We start from the raw sequence: 19,448 nt of genomic DNA, 5'->3' as shown, positions 1-19,448 counted from the left end.
TAAAGATTTACTGTGGTACTCAAGGTCTTCCCCTCTATAAAGAGAAACACATTTGGAGTCTTGGACAGATGAAATTTTATCTTTGGTTCTCCAATGTGTTGCTTTCACCAATAGAAATGTCACGTCTTAGTGGTTTCCGCAAATCTGCCTGGTGTTTCTAGAAACTCCTTTACAGACAGAGAGAGAGTCTCAATCTCAGATTTGCATTCCACCTTCATCCTCAGCCTGAAACGCTCCGATCGGCTCTTTTGTCATAGGTGGAATGTGTTGCCATGGAACGCCGACCAATGGAATGCAGCTCCCGAGAGTCCAAAATGTTTCCTGTGGACAAAAGCCTTTCATTGGTTTCATACTGACCGCCTGGTTTGAGTCTGACTGGCCTGAACGTTTTCACAAAGACACAATAGAGGCTTTAGAGGACTGATGAAATGAAACCTGCTCATCACATAAACACACATCAGGTTTCTGCTTTTAGTGATTGTGTCACTTTAATAGCAGCAAATGTTCCCATACGGCAAAAAAATGTAATGTATAAAAATGGCCAAAATATATATATTTGCTAAGATATATTTTGGAATATATATAAATATATATAAAAATAAATGCATTTTAAAGCATTCAAAAGTATTTTTTACAGTGAAACCTTTAAACATAACAGTTTTAAAAAGGTTAAAATTAAATATATTTCCAACTTAAAAACTATACTTTATAAAATTAACTTGTTTTTAGCATACTTAAAATACATTTGTAAAGAATATATTTTTGCTTTATGGAATGTAAAATGAAAAATAGATTTGCTTACCCTTAAAATATATGTTTAAATATGTTGATATATGAAGGTTAAAACTAAATATATTTCCAAATTCAAAAATATATTCAATTGAGCATTACTTTCTACAAAATGTATTTAGCATAATATATTTATTTTTATTGTACACTGTAAAAAATGCAGCATTTTTGTCAAATCAACATATATTTTATGTTACTTTAACTTAACAAAGAAAGTTAAACAATTTCAACTTGTGTTTATAAGTTATGTCAACTGTTTTAAGTCAAAACTTGACTTGCAAAACCAAGTTGTTTTTACTTCATGCTACATTTTTTTACAGTGTATTTTTTATATGTGTCTGAATCATGTCAATGTCACTACAGGTCTCTGACTGATATTTATTTTATTAATACAATGAGCACATATCAAATAATGAAATCAGGTGTCTGAAGGATGTTTGTTGGTATCAGACTGAGAGTTGAGGAATGCGTTTGATAGACAAACAGGATTACATTGTTTCAAATGCTCAAAAGTCATTTCCTGAAATATATCTGCCAGTTTATACCAGAACAAATCTGTACTCAGTGACTAAAATCAATCGAGTCTAAAAATGACTGCCTTTAGTTATGAATGCATACAGTAAGTAACAGGTCTGAGAGCAGTTTATTATGTTGAGATAGATTGACGTGTTTGTGTGTAAAACCGTGGGACACATCACCTGTGTGTGCGTGTGTGTGTGCGTGTGCGTGTGCGTGTGTGTGTGTGTGATGATGTTTAGAGATCTGAATGTGTTTTACACCACAGCGACATCTGCTGATAGTTTAGAAATGCTGCAGTAGCCAGTGGCCGAAAAACTGAGCATGCGCGTTGTCATGATCATTATACAGTACATAACAGTATTATTACCTACAGTATTCAACTGCTCGCATGTTTAAATGACAACAGGCCATAAAATCAAATTGACATTATTAGAAAATGATACATGATTTGGTCATTGGAAGGTAGACAGACAACATTATCAACACTCATGATGTACAGGCCAGGCAGGGTATGGTGAAAATTAATTAATTAATGATAAAGAAGTACGTATGTTATTTTAAACTGTAATTATCATTTGTTTGTGTATGGATAGACTTATAACATTTCATAAATTAAAGTATGGGGTGAGTATTAATCCGAAGGCTGCAGTCTCCCGAGGTCACATTTATATGCTGCATACGTCATCAAAACTGATCTATTTAAGAATATTAACTATTTTAAAGTTGACTTTTATTCTTAGTTAATTGTAAATTACAGTAATATTCTTATGACTTTCAAATGTAATGCTTAGTTAACTTAAATAAACCTACTCGATGTTGATGAAATGATGTTGATGTTATATTATAATTCCTTAACCTGAACTGCTTTAAGATCAGAGACTCGTGTGCACGTGTGTGCTGTATGGTTAAATACAGTAGAGAAGCAACTGTAGTAGTAAGTATATAACCTCGAGGTAATGTATTTAATGTAAAATGCACTTTATGACGTTTTAAGATGTCCTCTATAACATCTAACATTTATTGTAGAAATGGCACAAGATGTGAAAATATTATAACACAAACACGCCTCTAAAAAACCCCTGAAGTACATTTACTTCCTCTCAGTAATTTTCCGCTCGGTGGCCAAACGCCTCTACGCGTACCGATCAAGAAACGACTAACCCTACTACGACGAAGGCTGTGCTCATAAATATTCATCGTTTTCTTAGTTTATGCCTATCTGATTCGCTAAACGGCTCTAGCCTTGAATATTATTCAGGACGTCCGCGAGGGAACGTCACCACGACTCAATGAATATTCATAAGCAAATCCTTCGCCATAGTAGACCAAAGTGTGTTTTTGTGTGGCGCATACGCTTCTGCGCTTCATTCACTGCCCGACCGCTGACGAGCACACAGGCCGCCGTGAACTCTCCCGAGGCCGGATGGTAAAATCCAACCTCCAGCGGATCCTCAATAGTCATTGTTTTGCCCGTGAGAAAGAAGGAAAGAAACTGAGTAAAAGCAGCAGCATGGATGCGCTCAGTAACAGTATTAATGACATGATGGGAAGGTAAAAGACTCTTTCAACAGCTCGTTTCAGACATGTTTACCGCTTTATATCAGCGGAGGGCTGTTCACGACACATTATAAAGTCACAATAGTGTGATGTTAAGGATTGTTGTGAGTATTTTGTCTTTTAATTGGTTTTGTGAGGATTTACGGTGTCACGGGGCCTGACGGGCTTATGCTAATGTTAGCAGCTGTTTTTAGTCACATCCGGCATCCTGACAAATGATTTCGAGAGTTGAATCCCCAAAACAGAATTTCTGATTTTAAAATAGTTAAGAAATGATATTGATTGATCGTGTCATGTCGAGAATATAGGCTGAAATCAACTGTTTAGCATCTTCACACATTTGGGCTCGTAAACTCCATACAGCCGTCAAATTATTGTCACAGTAATCCGATTTATACATCAGATGATGATATTTTACAATTTTGAGCAAAACATCTATTTGATTTCGATACTGCCGTTAGAAATTGTCGTTGTTTTTAGCTCGCGTTAGCTTTGACGTCGCAGGCCTCGTTCTTCACACATACGTCACAGCGGCTCCGTTACGACGTCACTCGACTCTGGGATTTAATCGCAACGACGTGTCAAATAATTGATGCGTATTTATTATAATTTAATTTTATAATGGATCTTTTTTTAAAGATAAATGTAGTTTTTCTGTACTTTGAGATTTGGGTTTAAATGATGTTTTTTGCAGCTTTATGTTGTTCTTAGCAAAACGATATCGGCTATTTTTTTCTGCATTTTATAAATGTAATGGCGTTAAAACGTTTAAGCCGCTTAAAAGATGCGTTTTTGTGGGGAAGGATATCCCGGAAGCGCGTGCAGATGTGACGCAGTCAATTATTCCCATACAGCAAAAAATATATTTTCATATATAATTTAAAATATATTTCAAAAAATGGCGAAAAAATAAGTGCTGAAATATATAAATGTTTACAAAAATGTATTTCACCAAAATATATTTTTGGCCATTTTTGTATATTTTAAAAATAATATATTTTAAAGCATTTATATTTACGTCACATTGGAAAAAAACTATAAATAAAGTTAAATATATTTTCAACTGCAAAAATATACTTATCATTTTATACAAACTTTTAGATATTTTACAGGAAAATAAATATTTTTGGCCATATGGGTCGTAAAATTAGAAATGTATTTGTTTTGCCCCTGAAATACATTGACATAAATGTTAATAAATGAAGGTTAAAACTAAATATATTTTCAAATTGAAAAATATATTTAAAAAACATTTTTGACCTGAGAAATGTTTTTTTTTATTTGCCATATGGGTTGTTACACAAGCGCAGTGTCCAATGCACAGAATGACAGATTATTAAATGAGACATTTTACAAGACTTTTTTTAAGATGTCAATTAAATGTTTGGTGTCCCCAGAGTCTGTATGTGAAGTTTTAGCTCAAAATACCCCAAAGATCATTTATAGCATGTTAAAATTGACACTTTGTAGGTGTGAGCAAAAATGTGTTGTTTTTGGGTGTTTCCCTTAAAATGCAAATGAGTTGATCTCTGTACTAAATGCCAGTGCAGTGGTTGGAAAGTGCAGATTAAGGGGTGGGGTACTGGGGTTATTATAAAAAGATCCCCTTCTGACATCACAAGGGGAGACAAATTTCAATGAGCTATTTGAGTGAATGGTTGACCAGAACTAAGTTACTGGGTTGATCTTTTTCACATTTTCTAGGTCACTAGAAGCACTGGGGACCCAATCATAGCACTTAAACATGCATTTCTGTTGCATGTGGCCATAACACGTCATCACAAACTGATTGATGATGTGACGTGTGTGAAAGTTAAGGCTAAGATTTCATCTCAAGTTATATTTGCAGCCTTCCTCTGATGAAACCAGCACACAATGATGTCATTTGTGTGTAAAACAGCTGTAATGTGTTTGGATTGTAATGCAGTGTGTTGTTGTTGTTTGTGTAGTCTGTCTTTGTGTTGTAGTTGTACCGCTGGTCCAGGGCCTCTGTGGTGCTCCTGATGCCCCTCACCCACCTCTGAAGATCCCAGGTGGGCGAGGGAATGGAGCACGGGATCACACATCTACAGCTCAGCAGCTGTACTCAGTAAGTACACACATACATTAATCATATGGACATTCCTCCTCCGTTTCAGTGACTCTTATTATGTAATCGTTTCTCTTTGTAGGACAGGAAGTTGACTGTGACAGAAGAGCCTGGTGGGGGCGGTCGCCCCCGGATACTGCACTTCAGGAGCCAGCCCACCGTGTCCCGCACCATCCAATGGGAGGCGGCACTGAGAGGCGATGGTCTGTTTGTGGAGATTCCTTGCGACCCGTTTCCAGAAGGCAGCAAGGAGAGGTGAGGGGTGGATCAGTACATTAGAAGACCAAAACATACTAAAACTGTGCGGGTTGTAACGCATTTCTTCTGGATTGTTTCCTCAGCTTTATCGCTCTGCTGGAGTTTGCTGAAGAACATCTGAAGGTCGGCAGTGTTTTTGTCTGTTTCTATAAGAACAGGGACGACCGTGGTGAGTAAGGCTAAAACAAAGTCTTTTTATTTGCGTGTCGTTCCGAAGCTTAAATTTGCTTTTGTCCACAGTGAAACTAATGCGTGCGTTCAGCTTTCTGGGCTTTGAGATGGTGAAACCGGGTCATGCTTTGGTCCCCACTCGACCTGACGTTCTCTTTATGGCCTACAACTTTGACAGGGATTCCTCGGACGAAGATTAGATTCTCCTCATCCTCCCCGGTCCTCTTTCATTCTCCCCATCACCTGCTTCTGTTCCCACAGCCCGTCTGTAAATCCACAGTCATACAGGTGGATGTATGGAATAAATTAGTGATTTAGTTTAGATTCTGTTCACATTCACAGTTTAATGTAGTCTTTCCCCTCTGCTTTGCCCCGAGTGTTTTGTTTATCAAGAGATTATCTATTAATGCTTGTTTGTTTATAAATTGTTTCAGTTTCTGGAATGTAAAAAAGGTCATGTTTTTTTTTCGTTTGGGTACGTAAGGTCTTTATTTTGATTGGATATTGAGTTTAATGTTTATTTGTTCTTTTAATATTCCTATTCAAATGGAAGTTTAGTCTATGAAGTCGTGTTGGTTTTGAGGGGTTTTACAGGCTGTTTGTTCATCATTTATGGTCAGTTTTTGATGTTTTTTTTTACCTCAATGTTCTTCAGTGGCACAGCAACAGTTTTGAAGTGAATTGGGCTGAACAGCTTAAAGTATGCGATTTTGATGTGTGTTGCTTTTTTTTTTAGATGTGACTTATGTTATTAGAAAAAAACTGCTTGTATGACAACACCTTCGGTACAGAGTGTGAAATTGACACATCCAAAGCTTGTTTACCTCTTTATTTTGTATATCAGAATCTTGTTTGGTCTTTTGAGTTTTTCTGGGCTGATTGTGCTCGAGTCTCATTCTGTCCGTGTGTTTATTCTTCACTTTGTTGAAAACCACCTTCACCTCTTTAGTGGTACATAAACTGCTTCTGTGACAATAAAATTCATCATTTAACCAAAATGTATGTTTTTTTTATATATAAAAACTCCTACAACAAACGTGGGTAGTTGGCATGTCTCCCAGCTTTACTAAAACTTAAAATGGGTTTAATGCATGCAAATATTTAATCTTTGTCTTGCGTGTAACACAAATATTCCATGTATGCTTATATTAATCATTAGAAGAAATTTTAATGGAAGTGTGTCAGTATCCAGATAATTCTGCTTTTATAAAATCTAGTCTAAAATTGTACAAACACTATACATTATGTTTAGGCATTTAACTGTGACAGAGCTCAAATGGTTATACAAAAAGTAAAAAGAAGTAAATGGGCATTATTTGCATTGGTAGATACTTTGCTCTAAAATGATTCATGGCGCATTGAAGTTGTACATTTCTTTACATTTTTGATTTGTGTCACTAATGCTGTGCTATACCAGATGAGCTACGAAACTACAAAGATCACAAGAATTAATTTCAGACAAACTTATGCAAACTAACTTGTATAAAAGATTTGAGAATAGAGATGTATTTTAAAAAGACGTGAGCATTAATTCACCTCTAGATGTCGCCAAAGACTTTATTATCAGCACCTCATACAGTAAAGGTCCGAGATAATGGAGGATTTAATTAAATATAGAAATGCAGTTAACATAAGAATCCATTTCTGATAATCCTGCAGACATCTAACTTAAAAAGTATCAATTTGTGTCAATGTGATTTTAGTGACAGTTCTTAAGTACTAATTATTTATTATTATTAAACGATCATACTTCGTGTATGTTTATGTAGACATTACATGCAGACCGAAAGATTCTCTTCTTAATTTAAACACAAAGCAGTTAAATACTTTCAAAAGCTCTGTCTCTGTCTCTTTAAAAGCGTTTTTACATATCTGTTTTGCGAGATTTGTGTCATATCGCGAGACTTCCCTTTGACAGCCGTTGGCTAGACGCGCGCTTCCCCCGCAGACCGCGAACGCGCACACAAGCCCCCCGACACACAAACAGACGCACACGCGCACGCGCGCGCCCAGTTTTCCGCTCACACGCTGGTTTTCACGTCTGTCGAACGGCGCGATGTGGATTCAGGTCCGGACGATCGACGGGAAGGAGACTCGAACCATCGATGATCTGTCGCGGCTCACGAAGATCGAGTCCCTGCGCGTGAAGATCAAAGAGATCTTTAATGTGAAGCCCGAGCAGCAGAGACTCTTCTACAGAGGAAAACAGGTATAGAGAGATGATGATGATCCGCTTCCTGTTCCCATTGCGCAACACTCCATAACTGATCCGAATTCAGCCAGAAAACACTCTTACACTATTGCGTCTGTCCGTCTATGTGTGTGTGTGGTTACAGTGTTGCCATGGAAAACCTGGAATGTCAGGGAATTTTGGAATGGCATGGAAAGTCTTTACAGACATGTTTATAGATCTGTGTGTTTGTGTAGAAGTATTGTGTTGTTTAAGTTGTATAATAAGGATCGGCTTTGTGATATTTATTCGGTCGATCGTGTTTGTTTGTTTGTTTGTTTGCATGCGAGTTATTTTAATCAACAGATGATCATGTCTGGTTTATTAACTGATCCTGGATCAGGAGCAGCACACTACACACACCTGACTGAACTCACTGTCACTCACTCACTGATGAGCATTTGTTGATTTGTTTTGTAGTGTAAACTTAGTGAGTTTTCAGGTGAAGTTTGTAATTGTTTGGATGTTTTTCTAGCTGTAAATAAATCGTGGGTTGAACCGTGTAAACATGGTAAACTTTCATTCCTGTTTGTTAGCACAGCAGCATTAGTAAGGTTAACGGTTCACTTGTCAAACTAATTGTTTTCATCTGAAGCTGGTAACATGAGAAGGTCATGCTGCCGTTCAAGGTTTGAACCCTAAAACAGCTTTTAGATCCTGAACCATTACAGGATGTGTGTGAACGCAAGCAGAAAAATCCCGGACCCATTTTCCGTAATCTGTGTGGGATCTTGTGACAGCTCAACCAAAAATGATTTAACTTCTGTCATCGTCTTACTGTTATTTTCATGAAATCTGTATGATTGTCTTCATCTCTTGATGCTGTGATGCCTCATGGCATGAGATAAAAAATGAATTATTGAGTTTTGGGTGAAATGTTCCTTTAAACTCAGATTGGACCTGTTGTTCAGATTGAAACACCCTTTGACCCTTCATCATGATGGACGTACACAGTTAGTTTTAATGGAAAGGGGTCATCTAATGTTTTGACAGTTCACAAGAGGTCGTTATACTAGTAAAATATCCTGTAAGTTTCAAAACTCAACACTTCCTTATTATTTCAAAATTAGCTTTTATTTAAACCAAGGTCAGACTACGACTTGTTTCTATAGGTGTGTTATAGTGTTGGGCAATATGCCTCATTTTGAGATCGTCCTATTGGCTGCTTATACACGATAGTATTGAGGGCGGGGCAATAGTTTACTCATTTATTTATTTATTTTTACTTATTTATAAAAAGCTACTTGATTGGTGGACAAAAAAGAAGCTGATTGACTCTTAAGGGCAACGCAACCTTCTTCAAACTGATGCCATTAATCCGAGCGCAACATTAAAGTCCAGGTGCTCTGAATTTTGGGCCAGGGAGCGGGAACAACAAACTCGCTGGTTTTATACACTTGTGCACTTAACAACCTCTCTTGTGCAAGGATATTTAAGTTTATTGGCTGTCAATATTAGAGATGCACCGATATGTCGGCCAAAAATCTGTATCATGGATAAAAGCAATTTTACACTATCAGTGGCCGATAGTTTAATGAGCACCTCTTATCTGATTCACTATTTTAAATTTCCTCTGGTGTGTAAGTGTGTATTAGTACATGTTAGTGATATGCAAAAGGTACAAACCCCAAAGTAAACAATCACACGAGTTATCATTAACTTAAATCTCATTTCTTGGACTACAACAAACATACAGATTTTGTAGGCAACAGTTTACTTCCTGGGCCTGTTGATGTGGACACGACAGTCATTATCGCTTCTGATCGATCGGCCGATAATGCTTGCTATGCTTCTCGATGAATTACGGTGAAATGCAGCTACATCCAAAAGCCAGGGGGCGCTCTCGTGCAGAACCTCAAAATGTGCTGTAGACGAAGAACAATACACACGCAGGCAGCTATGATGACGGCTGCGTCCGAAAACTCTAAATTGCTGCCTTCTGAGGCAGCTTTCCATGGCAGGAAGGCATCAAGGCATGTCCAATGTTAGGTTTACTTCCTGTCTCCTGAGATACCTATGCGTGGGCGTACAATAAGAATGTGATTGGTCAAGCCTGGTCGAGTTCGAAAAAACAAAATGGCGGCCAAGGATGCGACTGGACCACCAATTTAGTGTAAATATAGGTAGATTGTCACATTTTACACATTTGAATTGCATTTCTAGTGAGAAATTAGTATTGTAGTTTTCAAATATGTGATTAGTTATCACAAAGGCGCTCTCTGTTTATATTTCAAACACGCTACCTTTGAAGTGTGTCCGAAAGTCTTTCTCTGAGCGGCCTTCATGCCTCCGAAGTCATTTCCTCATGAGGCAGCGAGGCAACGAGTCACTGCCTTGAGTTTTCGGACGCAGCCGACATGACACAGCTCCAGGAAATGGCTTAAGGATAAATTTATATTGCTGTTCTTCAAACCTTTTCAGGTATTTTCATGATAATAAAGAATATGTTTAATAATTATGTTTGACTAGTGTTGCTTTTTCAAATGCATGTTATAAACGACTCAAACTAACAGTGATTGTAGATCGCTAAGGATTAAAAGCGTAGTACATGAAATAGCTGTGAATAAGATCGGCTGTGTGATTCAGATTTTAACGACGGAGTGCACGATTTCTGAAAAACGCTTTGGAAAAGGGAGTCAGGCCGACTGCCAAAACACACTTGTAGCCAATCAGCAGTACGGGGCGTGTCTACTAAACGACATCATTGCCTGGGTTGCGTATGTGTGGAGTGGGTCTATCAACAGAAGGTCCAGATTCTATTGGGCTAGGGGTGTGCTTGTTTAGGTGATTTCAAATGTCAACATTGGCTTTCAGAGATCATGCACCCCGCCTTTAAATTAGTTTTTTGTTATTTATTAGTAGCCTCGTAAAATCACGTTCATATTGCTGTTCACTTACCGTGTTGAAGGCTGAAGCACAGCCACTGAATGAAGTTCACTTTTAACAAGATTTACCCTAACTTATATTAACATTATTTTGCTAAAAACATCTAAATAAAGGTCTGTGGATATTAATTAATTATTTATTACCTCTGCAAGCTATTGCAGTTTGATAAAGTTAATGCGTGAGTAAAAGCATAGATAAAGAGCGCTTTGTTAGCAGCCATTTCATAAACTATAACAACAACAGATGAATTTTTCTGACATAAAATACCAGTTAAGAAATTCAATGACATATAAGCTGTTTTGTTTTGTTTGTCTTTCTTGACAATGTATTATTCCAGTGATATTATTCATTAAATTAATATTATTCTTCACTCTTTCAGACCCCTCTATTTATTATGTTGTATGTAAAGAGGGAGTGATTGTTTTATTCAGTTCAGTGTTGTAGTAATTGAGTCAAAAACAGAAGTATAATAGTAAATAAAAATCAGTTCAGCATATCGGTTATCGGGCACATAAGCAGCCAAATATTTGTTATTGGTTTAAAAAAAATCAGTATTGGTTGATCTCTACTTCTGACTCACAGCCTGTAAGTAGTCTAGGATGTAATGACATCACAAATATGCTAATTAGTATGTCAAGAATCGATTCTGAAATGAATCATGATGGTCCAAATGATCCCACCACTAGTTTTAATATCCTTACTTACCAATCTGTTACATTCTGCTCAAGCCTCGCTAGTGAAGTTGATGGATCAGTTTGGTCATCTGCATTTCCTGGATCAGATTCTGCTCGTATTAATAAGGTAGTAAAGATGATATTAACTCCTGTCAGTACTGCATTCTGAGCTAATCTTCAAAACATGGTAAATTAAAAAGATTATATTAGTAGTGGTTTTAAAAGTACTCTTCTACACATGTGCATACCCCAATGTAGTTCCTTATTTTGTTCTATTACGTGAAAATGCGAATTGAGAAAATATTTAGGTTTTATCCGAGTAGTCGATTAATTGAAAAAATAATCGGTTATGAAAATAATTGTTAGTTGCAGCCCTAAAGTTGTTTAAGCTGAAGTGAGTTGACTTGCTTTCGTCTTTCTACACAGACACATTTCTAGCATTAGAAACAGATGAATTCTTCTTCTCTGTATTGGATTATTTGTTTTATTGAGTTTGTCATTGTGTATTCTGGGATTGCGTGTGATAGATTATGATGAGAGTCTATGATGCCTTGACCTGCTGTCTATGTAGGGAGCTCGGTAGGGTTTTGTTTGCAGGTCTCTGGTTACTGATGTGGTTTTGGTGGTTGACTTGTTGCTCTCAAATGTTGCGTGTGTTGGACAGACGTGCGGTTCTGTCCGGTTCTGTGCTGAATGCTGGATCACATTTCATTTCTCCTGATGTTTGCTGTGTTTTTTATTGTGTAACAGTGCGGTCAGAATGAACTCGAAGATCCTCGAGGTTCTTGAACGCCACACAAGAAAGTAAAAGACAAAGCTTGACACATCTGAACAGATCACACAGAGAGAGAGAGAGAGAGAGAGAGAGAGACATGACTCTTGTTAAACTAATATACTGGATGATTATTTTTCAGCCTTTTAATGATATTTAACTCAGATCTGAAGATCTTTCTACAGCTGTAAAACACAATGATGATAGCAGTGATATATAATTACACAATGTTTTAAAATGAAAGGTTGCTGTGATGTTAAAGTCTTGGCGTCGCATGCAGAGGTTTGCGTGTCTTGCTGACTGTCGGCCATTTTGATTTGCACGTCTGGTTTGGCGCGGCCTGAGCCTGCAGTTCAGAGAAAAGCGTCTGTTTTAATCTGCTGTTGTAGCAGCGCACTACAGAATCCTCCAGCACTTAGTCATGACTTACTAACCGGATAACTATTTAACCAGTCTGCCAGTAGAGCTGTGAGGAAATACGAGGGAATTAAACATGAAAGATCTTTGTGTCGTGTCGTCTGTGAGGAGGATATGCCAGATTTCACTCAAATAATTACCATTGTTGTGTTTGTCTCTGAGACATCAAAGATGTGTTGTGTGTGTGTGTGTGTGTGTGTGTGTGTGTGTGTGTGTGTGTGTGTGTGTGTGTGTGTGTGTGTGTGTAGTAGATTGTGGTGGTGTTGGTGCAAACACACAGTAATTGTGGCTTTACACACAACTCAATATAAGATAACACAATTTTCTTGAATTGTGCTGCTGTTTTGTTTTACATCACCTTTCTTTCTCTTTTTCTTTCTTTCTTTCTTTCTTTCTCTATATTGCTCTTTCACTTTGTCTCTCTCTCTCTCTTTCTTTCTCTGTGTTTGAATTATCGTGCATGATGTGCCCTTTAGTTTTAATTAAATGAGCAGTAAATTCATCTTTACTGTTCATTTTTTAAATGTTCTCACAGTCGGTGTGTTTGCAAGTAAACGTTAACTTACTATCATTAGTACTAGTATTCATAATAATTAGTGTTACGAATATTATTTTGCAATATGTAAATGAGCTTACATGACGGATTTATATTTGACTTTAGGTTTAAAGGGGACAATCATTTAAGTGCTATAATTGTGTCCCCAGTGCTTCTATAAATTTAGAAAACATGAAAAAGATCAACCTAGTAACTTAGTTTTGGTAAACCATTTTCTGCAAGCATGTGAAAAATATTGAAATTCGTCTCCCCTTATGATGTCATACGGGAATTTTATTATAATAATACCGCTCCTTAATCTGAACTATCAAACCACGGCACTGACATTTAGTGCAAAGAGAGAAAGAAAATAATTGACATCACAATTGAGTTTCAATTGCAACAAACAAACATTATGGTGATCAGTGTTTGCATTATAATCAACTCATTTGCATTTAACAAACAGCACATTTTTTGTCAATTTTAACATGTTATAATAAATTATCTATGGGGTATTTTAAGCTTTAACTTCATACACGTACTCTGTGGACACCAACGTTTGACATCTTAAAAAAGTCTTGGGAAATGAATTATTCCTCATTTATGAAGTATGGAGGTAATGTCTGTAATATAAGATATATCAGGGTTTCCCGCAGCTCTTTTCAGTTCGGGCGGCCCACCTAAGCTGGGAAACCCTACCACCTTAACTAGGTCATCCAAAAAAAAATGTGTTGCACAAAAGGCCGTCAAGTGCATCTCGGAGAATAGCGTGGACGCGCTTCACACTGCCACAGTTGATACAAAATTTAATTAATTAATAATCTAGTATGTGCTCATAGTTTCTTCAAATTTTTGTTTTTTTGAGTGTTTTAAATAAAAATATTTTCGTCATGACGCGTCTGCCCTTTGATTGCCATGCCCCCCAGCCCCGCCCACCCACACAACCCTACCACCTTAACTAACAAATTTTCTGCGGGAAACCCTGTATATAGTGGTTGGGTTTGGGTGGTTGTAAAGGTTTTGCTTACTGGTCTAACTGGTGTATTCCTAGTATATTCATTCTCATATACAAGACTATTAAATAAATGAAGTTGATTGTATTGGTTTATTTGTTAGGATTAGTCTATAACGGTTATTAAAGAAGACAGGATAATAAGTAATAAATAATCATGTTTTGGCTGAAGACAGGAAATAATGTTGATTTATTCTCAGATCATGATCTCCCCGTGATGATGATAAAGTGTTTGGAGACAGAATGTTTACACAGAATCTGTGATCCGCGATCGTCTCGGGCCACAGCGTGAACCTTCATCGGTATTAAAGCCACAGTATCATCATCTAATAAACAGATCAAGCAACAAGCGAGGGAAACTCTGGTGTGATTTTACTGCAGTAGTGGCAGTAAACAGTGTGGTAAACTGATTTGTAAGTTGGTGTGTTTGCGTCTGGTGTCGGGTTAAATCTGACCTATTTCCACTTTTTCCTCATTCATGTGCCGTCGGGAGGATGGGGGGAGGGGAGTGGGGCGTCTCCTCATCATATCCCAGAATTCCGTGCAGGGATCTGCAGTGGCGTACATTCCTCTGCTCGGCTAGTTTGAGTTTCCGTCTTTGTTGCAGGGAAACAGACAGAGAATCATGTATGTGTTGGTTCAGAAGGGTTTGTTTTAACTTCAGAGGATCATGGTGTGCCCTCTCTCTGCTCACGTCTCAATGAAAATGGCGTCGATCAGCAGCCGTGGCCGTGAGCCAGAGAGTCCGACTCAAAATGGAGCAAATCTTCAGCTCATCGTTCCAGAACACTTTTCAGCAGATTTATTCATGAATAACACACATCACTTTATTAAACTTTAGCAACAGTTTAGAGTTTGGTTTGTCTGTTTGAGAAATGTGTGTGTGTGTGTGTGTGTGTCTTTGTGTGTGTAAGTAGCTTAAAACTACTTGTGCGTCACCATCTTTTACACAGATAGACACACAAGTGGTTGTGTTCTGTGAACATGATCTTACACACTTCACTTCATACACATCACAAATAAACACATACTTGTGTGACATCTGATTTATTTGTGAATAATATAATAATTGGTTCATGTTCATTTCGTGTTCAAAGCGGTTTAAAATTTTCTGTAAACATTAGAAATCTTGTAGAGTTGTTGTGTTGTATTATGATAAAAGATGAATTAAAGGGAGAGACTAATAAATGATTTTCAGACATTCAGTTAAATTCATTGACTCTCATCATGTACGGTAGGGTTAGGAAGACTTACAACTTACAAATGTTATGAAAGGATTAAAACCATTTTTGCATTACAGTATGAAGAATATTTGTTTAGATTTGGTTTCTGTATGTTAATGAGATTAATGTTAATTGTTATTAAAATCTTTATATTCCTTTAAATGGATGTTGCTATAAAGCACAATATAATCTCTATGTTTTGGATGTTCTTTGTTCCTTCACCGAACGTCATGTTTCAGAGATGATCTTACTACAGTAGTGATTAAATGTGAAATCTTTTATGTGCTAAACCTCATCGTTGATTTTAAAGGACACACAACACTTTACATCCAGCACAGAACATTGTGTGTTTTAAAAATAAGAAAATAACCCGTCTGAACGCTCGGCGTTGTTTTACGCTGGCAGAAATGGTTTTCATGAATCGCCTGTCTGGTTCTGTGAAGCGTTTTCATCTGTCTGCTTTCAGATCAGCGTGACCATGCTTTGTTAAAATGAGCTTTAACGCTAACGTCAGTCCAACAGATCCAAATAAACACAGAAGTCACCGTATCACAACAGATCGTATGGTATATTTCTGTCTTTGCTCACAGAGGTGTGGACTTCTCGTTTCTTCTGTTTTTTCTGTATTGCGCATAATAAAGCTGGAGTGTGTGTGTGTGAGTGAAAATCTGCCATCCGTCTCGCACACCTCACATTCTCATGATAATGACATAAAAGCGCGCACACAATCATTTCTATGTGTTCATCTGTAACATGGAGATTGTGTTTTTGTGCGGTTGTATGTGTGGAATAAATCTTTAGTGGTTGCTATAGCAACATCCTACACACAGTTACACTGTAACAACCATCATCACTACTGTATGAGCGTGCATGTGTGTGTGTGTGTGTGTGTGTGTTTGTGTGTGTGTGTGTGTGTGTGTGTCCGTGTGTGTGTCCGTGTGTGTACTTGTGTGTGTCTGTGTGTATTACTGTGTGTGTGCGTCTGTGTGTATGCACATTACTGTGTGTTCTTGTTTGTGTTTTTCTATTACTGCATGTTCATGTGTGTGTATTTGTGTGTGTGTGTGTGTGTGTGTGTGTGTGTGTGTGTGTGTGTGTGTGTGTGTGTGTGCAGGGAGCTACACTGCGACCAAAATGGTCGCATATGCGACCTTTTGAACTGCCGTTGCGACCCTAATTTTTAATGGGTCGCAAATGTGCTACCTAATGTTTTAGACAATATGCTATGATTTACTATGAGCATTTATTAAAACAGAAATGTGGATTTTAAGAATACGTTTTATAACGTGCTCTGAGCCATCAACACGTTGGCTTCATTTTGTGTGAAAGCACGTCGTGTCTCTCCCTATCAGTGTGCGTTCGCGTGCTCAGCTGTTTCTCAATGAATTAGGTGCGACGCGAAGCAAGCTCAGTGTCTTCCATGTTTCTGAACTTGAGCAGAGGTCTTTCTTCACTGAGGACGCGGGACCCGTATGGTTCCGGGTTTATATTTTAAATGGTCTGTCGGGTCAGGTTAGGTCCTAGTTTAATTACTTTGGGTCCCAAGTCTGATTAATGTTGTGTTTATAACCCGAGTCGATCGGAAAACGGCCATGAGCGCTACCGCGCTAAAGCTCGAGTGCATTTTCAGCGTGCCTCCGGTTTCTATGGTGATGGTTCTTGTTACGACCACGCGCTGCATTTTCTTTCTCACATGTTTTTAATAATCTTATTATTAATAAACCATATCTTTTCTAAAACCATATCCATATTAAGTTTGGACAGAGATTGTAGCAAAAAGCAATGCTAATGTCAAGCCAATTGCACTGAAAGAGCAAAGCAATGTAAAGTCTGTCACCGGCAGGGCCGGCCCTGGCCAATTTGCTGCCCTAGGCAAGATTTCACCTGCTGCCCTTTAGAATCACAGAATCACAATTGTGTTCCAATCATTTTGTTCATAAACTTACACAGAAACAAACTGCACAAATTTGTCTTGTTTTTCTTTATTTTGAAAATATTTTGGAAACACACACAAACATACGCACACGAACACATACACACAATACCCTGTTACTCAGGCATTTGATCTTGACATTGTTAAAATCTTGTCTTTTTTTACATGTTTTAACACTGTACATTTAACTTAAAATATTTAATTGTGTACAAGAAAACAGCTGTTATTAATGAATTATTAGTAGCATTTTGTAGTGTCTCGGGAGATTGTGCTCATTGTTAAATAGCTTTGTGGCTATACTGCTGTCTGCACTGAAGCGGCAGTTTAAAATATAAACCCAGAATTCAGCGAACGTCAAGAACAAGAAAAAAACAATAAGGCCAAGACGCGGGACCTAAACTACGCCACACGGACCATGCATACATCTCAATGTTTCTGGACAGAAATACCAACTTTGTCTGGTATTAACAAGCTGCACATTGGAGTGCTGGCTGCTCCCCGCGGTGCTGAAGACGCGTGATGGCACATATACACAGATATCTACGTGCAATCCATTGGAAAGCGGAGGAGTCATTAGATGGGTTAGTAAAATAACGAAATTACAGCTTTTAAATAGAAGAAAAGTTTTTTTTGTAAAGAGATATTTTTTTTAAAGTTTAATAGTGCAGAACTCTTCTCAATGGGAAGAAAGCTATACTTTTCCCCTTACGTGCAACCTATCGGAAAGCGCAGATGAGTTAGTTGGGTTGGTAAAATAATGAAATTATAGATTTAAGTACAAAATAGAATTTATATAAAGAGAAAAATTGAAATAAAAAGTGCAGAACTCTTCTTTAGTGGAAGCAATAAAGTAAAATAACGAATAATAATTATATAATAACGAATAATAGTTTCCAATAGGTTGCACGTAAATATCTGTGCTGCCCCCAGTACTCCGTCCGAGCGCGTCTTCAGCACCGCGGCCAGCACTCCAATGCGCAGCTTTTTAATACCAAACAAAGTGAACAAGTTGGTATTTCTGTGCAGAAACATTGAAATTTAAACATGGTCTATGTAACATTATTCCGCGTCTCTGTCTGATTGTTGTTTCCGTTTTCTTGTTCTTGACGTTCGCGGAATTCTGGGTTTATATTTTAAACTGCCGCTTTAGTATAGCCTGAGAGCTATTGAACAAGCACGATCTTCCGAGATACTATGCTACTAATAATTCATTAATAACTGCTGTTTTCTTGTGCAAAATATTTATATTATAAAATATATAAATATTTATAGATAAATGTTTATATACATATATTAAAAAAAAATTATTTGGGCGCACGGACGCCCCAAGGGGTCGGCGGCGCCCTTAGCATTTGCCTATTCCGCCTATGCCCAGGGCCGGCCCTGGTCACCGGGACAGCAAGTAGACTTTTAAATCTGAAATAATGAGTGGATTAAGCTTTTTAAATCGGCAAGAAAGAAATAGAAAGATAGAGCAGAAGCAGTAAAAGTGCCTATCTAATAGAAATTATTACCATTATAACATATCAGTCATAACATCAGTCACATTTATAATCTATAGACCTGCACTGTCTATTAATATACTATACATAGTATTGTATTATATTGAGTTTGATCAATTGGGGTCTAATTGCTTCATATATCAGTGCAAAAACAGTAAGTGTTTTCGTGGTGCTTTGACAAACAGTGTCAGCTTTGTTAATGGCAAAGAAAGTTTGGGGTGGTTAGATTGATGAAATATAATGTGAAATTAATATTAATTTTCAATAAATCAAAGTATTGTGTTGTGTCACACATTATTAGTTCTTGGTCACATGTATAGTAGACCATTATTTGTCAGTGGGTAATGATTGCCCTTTTCACCGGCTACCACCACAAGTAAATTTCAGATCTGTGGGAAGGAAACACTGCAACGTTTAAGAAAACAAGAAGGCATGTGGTTTAAAAGATGGCAAGTAAAATAAAAAGCATATCTGTATGCAATACAGTTTCATTATTGTTCATTATTATCCAGAGCGCCTTAATATAACTTGAAAAAAATATGTGCGACCAAATCATATTTTGCGCCAGTAACTGAAAAAGTTGGTAGCGCAAGTGCCACCAGTGGAAAAGGTTAGTGTAGTTCCCTGGTGTGTGTGTGTGTGTGTGTGTGTGTGTGCGTCTATGTGTATGTGCATTACTGTGTGTTCTTGTTTGTACTACTGCATGTTCGTGTGTGTGTGTGTGTGTGTGTGTGTGTGTGTGTATTTATTAATGCATGTTCATATGGGTGTATTTGTGTTGAGGTGTGGGGGCAGCACAAAATGGCGTCGCTGTTGTTGTGATGGGGGCTCTTTGTCTCGGGCACAGCTCTGCCTTTATACATTCTTTCTGCGCGCACACA

At 37.5% G+C, this 19,448-nt stretch overlaps 2 protein-coding genes across 2 annotated transcripts in view; both read left to right on the top strand.

Moving 5' to 3' along the window:
- The first annotated feature begins 2,652 nt into the window (after positions 1 to 2,652).
- On the top strand, positions 2,653 to 6,381 carry oaz1b (ornithine decarboxylase antizyme 1b). The gene is given in 6 exon segments (XM_055180321.2): positions 2,653 to 2,859; positions 4,815 to 4,866; positions 4,868 to 4,954; positions 5,037 to 5,209; positions 5,296 to 5,381; positions 5,453 to 6,381. Coding segments are annotated over 6 exon segments (657 nt in total). The 5' UTR covers positions 2,653 to 2,731; the 3' UTR covers positions 5,584 to 6,381.
- Positions 6,382 to 7,300: 919 nt separating this feature from the next.
- LOC129423833 (E3 ubiquitin-protein ligase UHRF2) overlaps positions 7,301 to 19,448 on the top strand; it is a 30,684-nt gene continuing 18,536 nt past the window's right edge. The window contains exon 1 of the mRNA XM_055180320.2: positions 7,301 to 7,592. Within this exon, the coding sequence (XP_055036295.1) occupies positions 7,440 to 7,592 (153 nt within the window). The 5' untranslated portion in view covers positions 7,301 to 7,439. The remainder of the gene's footprint in view (positions 7,593 to 19,448) is intronic.

This window comes from Misgurnus anguillicaudatus, chromosome 9, assembly GCF_027580225.2.
Source record: "Misgurnus anguillicaudatus chromosome 9, ASM2758022v2, whole genome shotgun sequence".
Taxonomy (NCBI): Eukaryota; Metazoa; Chordata; class Actinopteri; order Cypriniformes; family Cobitidae; genus Misgurnus; species Misgurnus anguillicaudatus.
Note: the sequence above shows the minus strand (reverse complement) of the source record. Positions and strands in the feature narration are given on the sequence as shown.